Source organism: Sceloporus undulatus, chromosome 1, assembly GCF_019175285.1.
Source record: "Sceloporus undulatus isolate JIND9_A2432 ecotype Alabama chromosome 1, SceUnd_v1.1, whole genome shotgun sequence".
Taxonomy (NCBI): domain Eukaryota; kingdom Metazoa; phylum Chordata; class Lepidosauria; order Squamata; family Phrynosomatidae; genus Sceloporus; species Sceloporus undulatus.
Window position 1 is genome coordinate 10,157,484 of NC_056522.1, and position 13,295 is coordinate 10,170,778.

Here is a 13,295-nt window from a genome sequence, read left to right on the forward strand (position 1 = left end):
GAACATTGTAAACAGCAAGGCCAGCTCATCCATGGTTTTGTAAAGTGAAGGGTTGTATCCAGTAATGTCAATTCACCAATAGAATCGTGTTGTCTCTAGGAATCTCTACATTCTCTGGTGCACCTCTGTAGTCAGCATCTGCTGGAGGTTGACAATAGAACTGTGCTGGAGGACCTATAAATGACTAGAGAAGTGTTCTCCATAGGAATCTTTAGGTCCTCCAGCATGATTTCTGGTGGAAGTTGGCTACGGAGTTGTGCTGGAGGACCTTGTGATTTCTAGCAAGAAGATATTAATGAAATCCACAAAACTCAAAAGTCACAAATTTGGAGGGCTGACTCTATATGTGCCTTCAGATAAGGTTATGTCTGCAAGGCTGGAGTATGATGATAGATTATTGAATCATAAAATTAGCAACTACAGATTATGTATGTGAAGTAATCTAGCTGCTACTTTATGAATTACTTTATGATTCCATATCTTGGTTTTTAATTTTAAACTTTTTTTAAACAGGCAGTGTCTGTGCTGTTTCAAGGAGTATAAGCATTTGGAGATCTTCAACCAAGTTGTTTGTGCGCTTATAAATTTAGTGATTGCCCAAGTTCAAGCTCTACGGGACCAGCTGTGTAAACATTGCACTATTAACTTAGACTCGGCATGGCAAGATGAGAGTAATCCATCTGATGAGCCACTGAATGTAGAAAGAGAATCTCATGGAGAGGAAGAAAATGGTGAAAGACACAAATCCATAGAGAAAAAGTTAGACTCTGGGCGAACTTGTATCCTGACAGAAGAAGAATCAACAAAGGGCACTGATGCCTTTAGCATATGGAGTACTGAGGAGAAGGAAAAACTTTTGCTTTGTGTAGCGAAAATCTTTCAGATCCAGTTTCCTCTGTATACTGCTTACAAGCATAACACACATCCTACAATAGAGGTACTTGTGATGCTAATCAGTAAAGAATGTATTTCTTGTTGTGTTTTGAGAAATGAGAGTAAAAAAAATCTATTTTGAATCCTGAATTAATCCTGGCAATAAATATCCATGTTCTGTTCAATAACCTTCATTTGAACTTATTTCTATGTCAGGGATTTTGTTTTCTGTTGTTTACTTTAACTAGAGATGCACAACAAAGTCCAAAATGGAGATCTGGGCTGGAATCTTCTTGGCTCCTTATGCTTGCATAACCCCCAGTTGTGCCAGTGTAAGTACTTTGGCAGAGTTGTACAGCGAAGTAACTATTACCTCCTTGTGCAGCACCCTTTCCCAAGTTGTGCAACAGGAACTGGAGCTTCATCCAATTGCCATTGTGTGACTGGGGAAAGGAAGGAGCCTCTGTCTTCCTGGATCTCTAGTAAGTAAGTAAGTTAGAAATCCACAAGGGTGAAGGCTGCTCATTTTCCTAATTCTGGAATAGTAGCCAAACGATGGCCAGGTACTGCCATGGCCCTAGTTGCTGCAAGGGTGTGCCTGGGCATCCTTACCTGCAGTGATGCAGCTAGCAGAAGGAGCAGCTGGGACTCCTCATTGTAAACTAGCATAGCTTTATACTCCTCCAGAAATCAGGTAGGATCTAGCCCAAAACATGAGCAAAAGGGCTAAGTTACATATTCTTAGTTAATGCCACTTGATTTTGTAAACTTGGCTAATACAACATAGAATCATGTCTAGATTTAGCTAGAGAATGTCAGTTTAGCTGGAGCAAGATTCTGATGGTAGATCACAAGCGAGAAAGTAATCATTAAATAGGTGAAGTTGCTCAGAATGGATCATCAGAAACATACCAATGGTTTTAATCTTTAATCTCTTGCTACATCCAAACAATAATCAATTTCACAAAATTAACCCTGCATTTAATTAGTAACATGTAATCCAAATTTAGTCCTTGGGTTCATGTTATCACAGTGATCAAAGTCCTTACTATTTGTATTTGTTTGATTTCTGTCCTACCTTTCTCCTAGCATGGGAGTCAAGGCAGCTGTGGTAAACTTCCTTTTGGTAAACTTCACTTTTCTAGACTTTTATCACAGATCTGGTGGCCACCATGCAAAAATCTTTTTTTCTGGCAAGTATCCCCAGGTTGATGGCAGCCTCTCTTCAGTGGCCTCAGCTTACAGCATGAGTTCTACTTCATGACGTAGGTGGGAAACATGCCAACGGGGGGCGGTCCTTGTGGTGAAACTAATAAATAGGTTAATTCTGAGTTTATTTGTTGAAGTATGTTAAATTAGAGTATAACTCTCAATCTTTATTTTAGCGGTAAACCCAGGATAATAAAATTTGTATAAAAGTGATACAATTGGCTCTATTCCAGCTAAATATAAGTAAGTCCTAATTAGACTTCTTTTAAGCTGTATTGAGTGTTATGAACCATGCTCAAGAAACTAAGATCCTGCCATACCTCCAGAACAGTTGACAGCTGGGAATTTTTTTTACTTCATTCAGCTTGGTAAAATTGTCAGCATCCTGAAACTGCACCAGACTTGTGCATCAGTTCCTGCACTACAGATCACTTTGATTAATTTGTGTGGGTCAAAAATTCAGTCAAAGACTGTAGTCTATTGATCCACCATAAACTTCTAATACTTAGGTGCTTCAACTGCCCTATAACTTGTCTCTCATGTATGTGTTCACTGGCAGGTGCTAATTAGAGATTCATACACATAATCCTTGCCTGTGGTCCTGTCAAGGATTTAAGTACTGACAAGGTGCAGTTTTTTTTTAGAACTTGGGAGGGAACAAGTATCTGAGGAGAAGGCAGGCATGCAAAAGTGTGATAATGCAGAGAGATTGTCTAGTGCAGACAGAGGCAATTGTAGTTTTGGGGGAGCACATTGGTTCCTATGGGACCTTGAAAGGCCATATTCCTCTTCTCTCTGCATAAGTGTCGAGTGTCACGGCAGGATTGCATGGCACTGTTTGCTGAGGTGGGTACTTCTGTCTTGGTCAGACTAAAACTATTTTCTGATGTGACTGTTAGACTTCTTGTATCTTGATGCCTTGTTGTTTTATTGAAGAATACATCCTGTCTTTTTCAGCATGGTTTACAGCCTGATGTGGCAGATTAGCTATAGTTTGGACATCACCCTAAACTACTGGAGCAAGCTGTGAACAGTGTAGTCTTGGTCAGGGTTATCATGCTCCTCTCATCCTACTCCCATGTAGGTTTGAGAAAGAGTCCTGAAGGTTGTGCTTTTGATTAACCATGGTTTGTTGTGCCATACAAATATGAGACTGTGGTTAATCTTTACCAAGGTTATTTTAAACAACATTACAAAACATGATATGATCATAAAATGTTGTAGAGATTATCAGATTTGTAATTACTAGTTATGACAGGAAAAAGCTCTGCAGTTTTTTAAGCCACATAGGAGGAGGAAAGGGAAGGGTTTCCATGATCCTTTGGGAGGCTAACATTATTTACATCTTGCTGAACCATATTTTATTAAAGGAGTGGGAATGTTGTGGTCTTCCTAATATTGTTGGAGTACAGATCTTAGCATTCCTCACCACTGACTGTGATGGCTACTGTTTCCACCCTGATTCACTGTGATGTCTGAGTGTAGCTATTGGCTGAAATCCCAGTGGCAGGAGCAGAAAATTGTGTAGCCACATCCTAAACAAATACTGCTTCAAAACAAACAGAGGAGAAAAAACAGCTTGTAAGGTCCAGCTCTCCCTTTACTGCTGTACTCTCCTTTTACTAATGTACTTTTGATCAATGTATTTTTTAATAGATAAGGCCCACATGAGAGCCAGTGTGCTGTAGTAGTTTGAACGTTGGGCTACAAATCTGGAGAGCAGGGCTCGAATACCGGCTCTGCCGTGAAATCCACTGGGTGACCTTGGGCAAGTCACACCATCTCAGCCTCAGGATTGCCAACAGCAAACCCCATCTGAAGAAACTTGCCAGGAAAACCCCATGATAGCTTAGGGTTGTCATAAGTCAGAAATGACTTGAAGGCACACACTAACAAAGAACAAGAAAAGCTCATATAATAAGGCTTGGCAAGTGATCTGCTGCCAGAGCAACACAACTGCCTTTGTTGTCCTGGCACTGTAGTACTAGGATTAGGCTCTAGTTCTGGTGTGGGAAAAGGTGGATTTGTCCATTCAACCTGATAAATGGAACTCGCTTGCAGAATATGTTGTTCATGTCTTGTTGGGCTGAGACATTGTGCTGCTATGTCAGGCAAATTCAAAGATTATATCACTTTCCTTGATGCCCAAGTAAACAAAATGTTTGATGTGAGAAAATGATAAATGAAACAGTGGCCTTTTAATGTTTTCTGTATAAACGTAAGAGCCTTTTTAAAAAACTATAAGATTCATTAACTTCAGAGGAAGTATATATATTCCGGCTGCTTATGAATCATGAATTTCATTGTAAAATATTGGTAACTTTCAAATGCTAAATTGTTCTATTTTGTTTCAACAGGATATTTCTGCACAAGAAAGCAATATATTAGGGGCATTCTGTGATATGAATGTAAGTTTATTCAATTTTATATATAAAATGTATACTATTTTAATAAATTATAGCTTGTTAACTAAGCTGTACCCACACCGATGGAATTGTGGTGGTTCAAAATACACTAAAAGACCTAGTAACAAAAGAGACAGTCCAAAACCGCCTTCTGCTGAATTAGATCATTGAATGCAGAAAGCAGTTCTATATTACGTCAACAAGTAGTCCATATAAATAAACACTTTCATTTATATACTGCTTCATACCGAACTAGCAGTGTCTGAGCGGTTTACAACTGTAAGCTAATTGCCTCCAACATTTTAGTGACCTCGGTAGGATGCAAGCCTGAGTTGAGCTTGAGCCCTTTTGCTGGTATTGAACTTGCAACCTCATGGTTTTGAGTGAGTGGCTGCAGTACAGGCATTTAACCACCAGGGCTCCCTCCAGCAGTAGCTTTCTGAGACTTCAAACGAGTCTTTCCCAGTCCTACAAGGAGATTCTGTGGATTGTACCTGAGATCTTCATACAAATCAGGTGCTCACTAAGTTGAGGTCATTCATACTGCTTCAAGTATCTCAGTATTGATTGCTCTGACTGGCAGTATCTCTTTCTCTTTCCTTACCCATTTAACTCAGGTATGGGCATTGTGTGGTGGTCCTACAGATGTTTTTAAATTTCAGCTTCTAACATTCTTCACTATTAGCTATGCTGGCTAGAATTAGTAGGAGTATATTCTGTGACATTCTGAATGCAAAATACCTGCGCTGCTGGTGGACTGTAATTTGAATGTACTACCCAAGTAAATTTATTTTTCTTATGCTTTTCCTTGTCTTGTACATGGGATTCCCTTGGCACTGTTAACCCTGACTATCAGAAATGTATCTGAGGAAGTAGACTTAAGTCTACAAAAGTTGGTGCTGCCAACTTCTTTCTTTAATTAGTCTCGAAGGTGCTACAAGATCTCTCAACTATCAGAGATGGAAACAGTTGAAAATCATAGTTTTGAAGGATAATAGGGCTTTGAGTCTCATGAGAAAGGAAGCTTCTTATGTTTGTAGGTCATGTGTTTCAGATACTTTTGTATTTACCTTTAGGGTTTTTTAAAACTTATTTCTTTTACAGATGAAATTTTTGGGTCATTCTCTTCTAATGTGAGATATCTCCACATGATGGCTTTCATTTTCCCCAGTTTAGTATTGCATTAAATCACAGTGAATAAACCCTCACTTCTCTGAACTTGCCGAAGCAATATAATATAGAGATGTCTCATAAATAGGATTAGAAATCAATACATCTTTGCCTGCCACATGCTGGGCAACCTTGTTTTTGTAGTCTGAGGCAGTCAATGAGAACAAGACATTACTGAAACTCTTCAAGGACCCTGGATAAACCTTTGCAGAATAAAATCTGCACTTTGGGATTGTATTTGTGCATGCCTACCCTGAGTTTTCCTACTTTTTGTTTTTGTGGGAGGTTGTCAAAGATCCATTGTGTGGATATCAGATGAAGTAATGGTGGCCAAGCAGAATCCCAGCCTTCAATGTACATAGGATGTACACCCATCTATGAAGAACTGTGATCTTCTGACAATGTTGTTGAGCAGTTGTATTCATTTGAATTTCTCATAGGTTGTACAGTCTATAGCGTGCGGGTCAAAGGTAAATCATTAATGTAAATATCTGGACATATAGAGTTTCCAGCTTGTGTAGTCTAGTACAATTGAATGATTAAAGAATATGTATAAAACAGGAAACTCAAACCTTCAGACATTTTCCATGATGTACCAATATCTAAATTGAATCCACCTCAACTGAATTGAATTCCACCTCAACATTAGGAGGAACCTCCTGACAGTAAGGGCTGTTCGACAGTGGAACAAACTCCCTTCAGAGTGTAGTGGAGTCTCCTTCCTTAGAGGTCTTTAAATAGAGGCTGGGTGGCCATCTGTCGGGGATGCTTTGATTGAAATTTCCTGCATGGCAGAATGGGGTTAGACTGGATGGCCCTTGTGGTCTCTTCCAACTCTATGATTCTATGATTCAATGAATCCAAACTTTCAGAATTATAGATCAGTCAGCACTTTGAATTGTCCCCTGAAATATTGGAGCAATGCCCCCAGAGTCTTTCTGAATAGTCTACATAATTGAGATAATCCAATTTGTTTGGACTATATTAAAATTTTAATTTTTTCTATAATAATGTGTTCTTATTTCCATAGGATGTAGAAGTACCATTGCACTTGCTTCGTTATGTTTGCCTATTTTGTGGAAAAAATGGCCTTTCCCTCATGAAGGACTGTTTTGAATATGGAACCCCTGAAACATTGCCATTTCTCATAGCACATGCATTTATCACTGTGGTTTCTAATGTAAGTATTCAGTTAAGTTTTTGTAATGTCTTTAATCATGAATGCAATAAATATAGATGAAACCTTGTCTCATGGCTAGAGTCTTTACTATGCTAGTTTGAGTTCCGTTTCTAGTAGCCACAATCTGAAGCAGTAGCCTGTGGTAAATGTCTAATTATTGGGATGGCAGGTGGGGCAATCCACTCTTCTTGGGTTTAATCCCACTTGCCATTCGAATAGCAGGGAAGATCAATTACTGTCTTATAATTGGAAACTTTGTTGTTGTTAACTGCCTTCAAGTTGATCTTGACTCATGACAACCCTATGGATGAAACATTTCCGAGACTCCCTGTCCTCCACTGCTCTGTTTGGGTCCTGCAAATTCAGACCCATGACCTCCCTAATTGAATCTATCCATCTAGTGTGCAGTCTTCTCCTTCCTTCTGTCCTCTACCTTTCCTAGAATCACTGTCTTTTCTAATGAGTCTTCCCTTCTCATGATGTGGCCAAAGTATGCTCATCTTAGTTTGATAATCTTAACTTCCAATGAGATTTCTAGATTTATCTGTTTAAATACCCTTTTGTTTGTCTTTTTAGCTATTCACGATATCCTCTACTCTTCTCCAGCACCACATCTCAAATCATTTGAATTTTGTACATGCCCTTTCTTCACTTTCCAGCTCTCACGTCTGTACATTGTGATGGGAATACAATGGATTGGGCGATTCTAACTTTAGTACTCAGTTGTGTATCTTTACTCTTTAGGATTTTGTCTAGTTTTTTTCATAGCTGTCTTTCCCATTCCTAGTCGTCTTCTGATTTCTTGACTGCAGCCTCCTTCCTAATAGATGTTGGATCTGTAGTATGTGGATTTTTTTTTAGTATTCTTGCTTTTTTGCCTCTTAATGCAACCATTGATTAAGATTCTGAATATAGAGAAAGGTAGTTTGGTTATATGTAATGCTATCTTTGTTCCACATTCGCTCATTTTAAAAATGGTACATATCTACTTAAATTTGGCCTGAGGCTAATACATGGAGGAGCCATACATGGAGTGATAGAGAATAAACCCAACTTTGATCGGTAAACACATCCTAAAACAAATTGTAGCTGTTAGACCTAATGTTTCAGAAGTGAAATCAAATTCTTTCACACCTTCTCAACAGAAGAAGCAGTGAGTCATTTCTCTTCCCTTTCTGCCATTACTGTGAGGAGCCAAGTGATTACACCAAATAAATTGTCTTGGAGAGACAAATTCTGAAGCAGCTCTGATACTAGTAGGTTTTGGGAGAACAACCACATTACTGCACTACACTCGTAGAGTGTTGCTATTTCTCTTCTACTGCTCTGGCTTCCTCCTGTTGCATTCTCGGGTTTGTAGTTCAGTAAGGCCTAAGAGCTCTCTGGCTGAGAATTCTAAATGCCCCCCCCTTAAACTGCAAATCCCAGAATGCAAGAGGAGGTAGCCACAGCAGTAAAAGTGTAATAGCAGCGCTACAAGGGTGTAGTGCAGTAATCTAATCTACCTGGTCACTTCTTGGCCAGCAGTAGCAATGGTCTTCAGCATGTCTGAAGATGAGCAACTTGGGAGGCCCATCATCTTTCTGAATTCAACCCTGGTAATAGCAGAACATCAATAATGAGTCGGATCTATCGGGCCTGCTTCAAAGGATAGAGCTTTCCTTCCCTGCATCCATCAGCCACCTCTCCTTCCATCACTCTCAGCAGCTGGGACCTTGAGCAAAGGCTTCCAATCCCACCCCTTCCTTCTCTATTAAATCCCTTGTGCCTTGTGGTATTTAGGCAATATTACCAAGTACAGTCGGCTATTATATTCCTACTTTTGTCATTGTTATATTTTCTTTTGATTATCGCTTACTAAATCCTTTCCTCCCATGGCTCCACGCACCTCTCCTAACCTGATCCCTATTCGACCTCTTCCTATCTACCAGCTTCCATTCATTCCTCTGTTCACTCTGGAACTGTCGCTCTGTTGCTCCGAAAGCGACTGCTGTCCATGATCTTTTTCTCTCTAGATCATTTAACCTTCTCGCTCTTACTGAAACCTGGCTCCCTGCCCATGATACTGCTACCTCCGCTGCCCTGTCTTTTGGTGGTCTCTCTTTCACTCACACAAGCCGCCCTGAGGGTCGAGGAGGAGGGGTCGGTATACTATTATCCAATTCCTGCCAGTTTCAAGTTCTTTCTTCCCCCCCCAGCTATTGTTTCTCTTCATTCGAGTCCCACTGTATTAAACTCTTTTTTCCTTTACAGCTCCGAGTTGCTGTCATCTATCGCCCTCCTGGTTCTGCTACCCAGTTCCTATCTGACTTTGAATCTTGGCTGACATTTTTTCTATCTGATGAAGTCCCTTCTCTGATCCTAGGTGACTTCAATATTCACCTTGACAATCCCAACAATCCTTCTTCATCTCGCCTTAGCTCCCTGTTTGCTTCTTTTGGCCTTCAGCCTCATTCTAACTCCTCAACCCATTCCTCTGGTCACTGTCTCGACCTTATTCTTGCAGCTAAATGTGTCATTTCCGACTAACTGGTATCTGATTTTCCATTGTCTGACCACCATTTAATTTCTTTTACTCTTACTTATATCCCACCTCCTCGTCGTACTGTCCAGCGCCATTTCCACAACCTTCAGTCTGTTAACTCTGACCATCTCAGTAAGACTTTGAATTCATCTCTCTCTTCTCTTGATCTTGGGGACTCTGCTGATTCAGCAATGTCTTTATTTAATTCCACTCTTTCTTCAACTCTCGACAGCTTTGCTCCTGTATCTGTACGCATGTCTTCCCCTATGACTAGGCCTCAGCCCTGGCTCACTCCCACTATCAGGTTCCTTTGGTCCTGCTCTAGAGCGGCCGAACGTCTTTGGAAAAAGTCTAGGGAACCGGCCGATTTCATTCATTATAAATTCATCCTTTTATCTTTTTCACACGCTCTGTTCTGGCAAAACAGAACTATTTTAAATCGCTGATCTGCACTAATGAGAGGCGTCCGCAGCGTTTGTTCTCCTGCTTCAATACACTACTAAAACATTCCTCTCCCCCTGTCTTCTCGTCATTTTTCCCCACTGACTTTGCCAACTACTTCATCACTAAAGTCACTACTATTCAATCTGAAATAGTTCCTCCTGACTTGCCCCTTACCACTAACCTCCTAGTACCTTCTACTAATAAACTCTCTGGGTTTCCCCCTGTTTCTCTAGATGAACTCTTTACGCCGCTAAATTCTTCCAAACCTACTACCTGCTCTCTTGATCCTATTCCCTCCAGTCTCCTAATCTCTATAGCCCCTTCTCTTCTGCTCTCACTCCTCTTTATCTTTAATCTCTCTCTCTATGGGTTCCTTCCCTTCTGACTTCAAACATGCTCTCGTTTCCCCAATTCTGAAGAAACCCTCTCTCGACCCCTCTTCTTTGTCTAGCTATCGTCCAATTTCTCTTCTTCCTTTTCTTTCTAAGGTCCTAGAACGGGTCGTTTATTTTCGCTGTATTAAGTTTCTTGAAGCCAACTCCATCCTGGACCCTTTCCAGTCTGGCTTCCGCCCACGGCACTCTACAGAGACAGCCCTCACCAAGATCTCAAACGATCTCTTGCGGGCCAAGACAAACGGATTAATTCTTCTTGATTTGTCTGCGGCCTTTGACACTGTTGATCACTGTCTCCTGGTTGATTTACTTTTTGACCTTGGGTTCTCCGACTCTGCTCTCAACTGGGTTAAATCTTACTTGTCAGACAGATCTTTTGCAGTGGTCACAGGTGGTCAGACTTCATCCTCTGTTCCCTTGTCTATTGGAGTTCCCCAGGGCTCTGTCTTGGGTCCCCTTCTGTTCTCTCTATATACACTGTCCCTAGGTAAACTCATCAGTTCTTTTGGTTTCTCCTATCATCTGTACGCTGACGACACTCAGCTGTATCTCCACGCCTGTCCTTTCAACGGGGCTTGAACAGCAAGTTTCTTCTTGTCTGACTGCCATCTCTCAGTGGATGTGGCTTCGGCGCTTGAAGCTCAACATGTCTAAGACTGAGCTTCTCGTCTTTCCACCTAAACCCACCCTTCACTATTCCTTTTCTGTTTCTGTCGATAGCACTTCTATTCAACTGGTTCATCAAGCCCGCAGTCTTGGCTTCATTTTTTGACTCTTCTCTGTCATTTATTCCCCAGATCCAGGTCACCGCCAAGGCCTGTAGATTCTTTCTCCACAACATTGCCAAGATCCGTCCATTCCTCTCAGCCTCTACTGCCAAGACTCTAGTCCATGCCCTAGTGGTTTCGCGACTAGATTATTGTAACCTCCTTCTGACAGGGCTTCCTCTTTCACACCTCCATCCTTTAATCTCTGTCCAGTATTCAGCTGCCCGTATTGTCACATCCGCTCGCCGCTTCGACCATGTTTCACCTCTTTTATCCTCCCTTCATTGGCTCCCCTTCCCCTTCCGCATCCGGTACAAGCTTTTATTATTGACTTTCAAAGCCCTCCATGGATTGGCCCCTCCTTACTTATCTGACCTTCTTTCTCCTTACATTCCTACTCGCACCCTCCGCTCTTGTAGTCAAGGTCTCCCGTCACAGTGTAGGACTACCACTGCCCCCTCCTGAATTCGTCCCTTCTCGCTTGCTGCCCCTTACTCCTGGAACCTTCTTCCCCCACATGCACACCTCATCACTTCTCTACCCAGTTTCAAAACTGAATTAAAGACTATATTGTTTAGAGAAGCATTCCCAGAGGTGAGCCCCTCTCTGACCCAGGAAGCCTCCTTTTAAACATCCATTAAGAAACCAAGCCCTTCCTCCAGTCGATCTGCCTTGGTCCAGGCCTCGGAGGTGGAGAAGAACTGCTGGACCTGATCCCATTCCCCACCACCACTCCCCTCTCCTTTTGTGTCGTGTCTTCTTAGATTGTAAGCCTGAGGGCAGGGAACCGTCTAACTAAAAGATTGTATGTACAGCGCTGTGTAAATTTACAGCACTTTATAAATAAAAGTTAATAATAATAATAATAATAATAATAATAATAATAATAATAATTTATTTATAGTGCCCTTTCCACCAAAGGGTTAGACATTAGACATATGTAATAAAAAAAAATGGATCATAAAACACTACACTATAAAATTCTAAAATACTAAAGTAATATACAAACATGCTAAAAACAAACTCCTTATCAGTCATTACCCATCTTGGCCACTTTAGGCATACTCAGCAACTCAATCTGGCAAATAGAAGAGGAAGGTCTTCAACCCTTTACGAAAGCTGATAAGACCCTCATCCAGCCAGAGGTACAAAGGAAAACTGTTCCCCAAAATCAGAGTCAGAATCTGAAAGGTTCACAGCCTTGATAGAGCCTTATGCATTGGTAGAACTGCCAATAATCTTTTGCCTGTAGATCTTAAATTCCTAGATGGTACATAGCATGCTAGGCAAGCTGCCAGATACTGGGGGAGGTTAAAGCACAGGGCTTTAAATACTATGACCGAAAGCTTATGATGAGCCCTGGCCCAAACTGGTAGCCTGTGGAGGAATCAGTATTCCTTTTGCATGGATGGTGCTAAGAGAGGTTATAGTCTAAAACACCTGGATGACACTTTTGTCCAGTTTTGTAGCCACTGTATTTCTCATACTGCCACTGAGAGAGAGTGTGTGTACAGTGCCTAGGGATGGCAGCAGAGGGAGTCCAAATCATCCCTTGAGAAAATAGCTTGCATTCCCACTGCATAGCTATACTGCTATACTTTATTGAAGGAAATAACACTTTGAATTCTTAGAGTGCTTTTGTCTTTTCTATCTAATATGTTAAGGGTAAGCAACCTGAGGCCTTCCAGCTGGACTACAACCTGTATGGTCCCCAGGTTTTAGTCATGCTGGATGGAGCTAAGAGAGGTTATAGTCTAAAACATCTGGATGACACTAAACTGCCTACCCTTCAGCTGTGTAAAAAGTGTTATCTGTACCCTGTGCTAATCTCAGGTTGTGACAGAAAAGAGAATTTTAGAATTGGAAGATAGCCCTTGGTAGGCTCCCTGCCAGACCCGTATGATGCAGAGACAGTTCTATAATGAAGTACATTGAGATAAGCCAGCCAGCGAGTTGATAAAAATGGAATGGGCTCGAGCCTCCAGTCTTTTAAACAATGCCTCGCATAGCTTGTGAAAAAGCAATAAATTGTTAGTTCTAGGGATTTTTAAAATGCTAAACTCATGTATTATTTCCAGTAAGCCAAGAAGTGAATTACAAGGAATGTCTAAGCAGAGTTAGGAAGGAACAAAGTAGTGGATCTGATTATTATTACAACCCCTGCCTACTTGTGCTGGGTGGGTCAAAAGATGCCTGGGGGGGGGTCATTACTTTTCCATTTTTAACTGGTGATCATTATCTGCTGAGAAAGCCCCTGACCCTGGGTGATTTCTCATTTGCATTTGCTGAGTCCTCATTTTGCTATTCTTCAGGACTGGTAGCCAAACT

General features: G+C 41.1%; 1 protein-coding gene across 1 annotated transcript in view; it reads left to right on the forward strand.

The window, feature by feature from the left end:
* The window catches only part of USP34 (ubiquitin specific peptidase 34), a 170,521-nt gene that overhangs the window by 27,221 nt on the left and 130,005 nt on the right, over positions 1–13,295 (forward strand). The window contains 3 exon segments of the mRNA XM_042447637.1: positions 514–937; positions 4,440–4,490; positions 6,688–6,837. Of these exon segments, the coding sequence (XP_042303571.1) occupies positions 514–937; positions 4,440–4,490; positions 6,688–6,837 (625 nt within the window).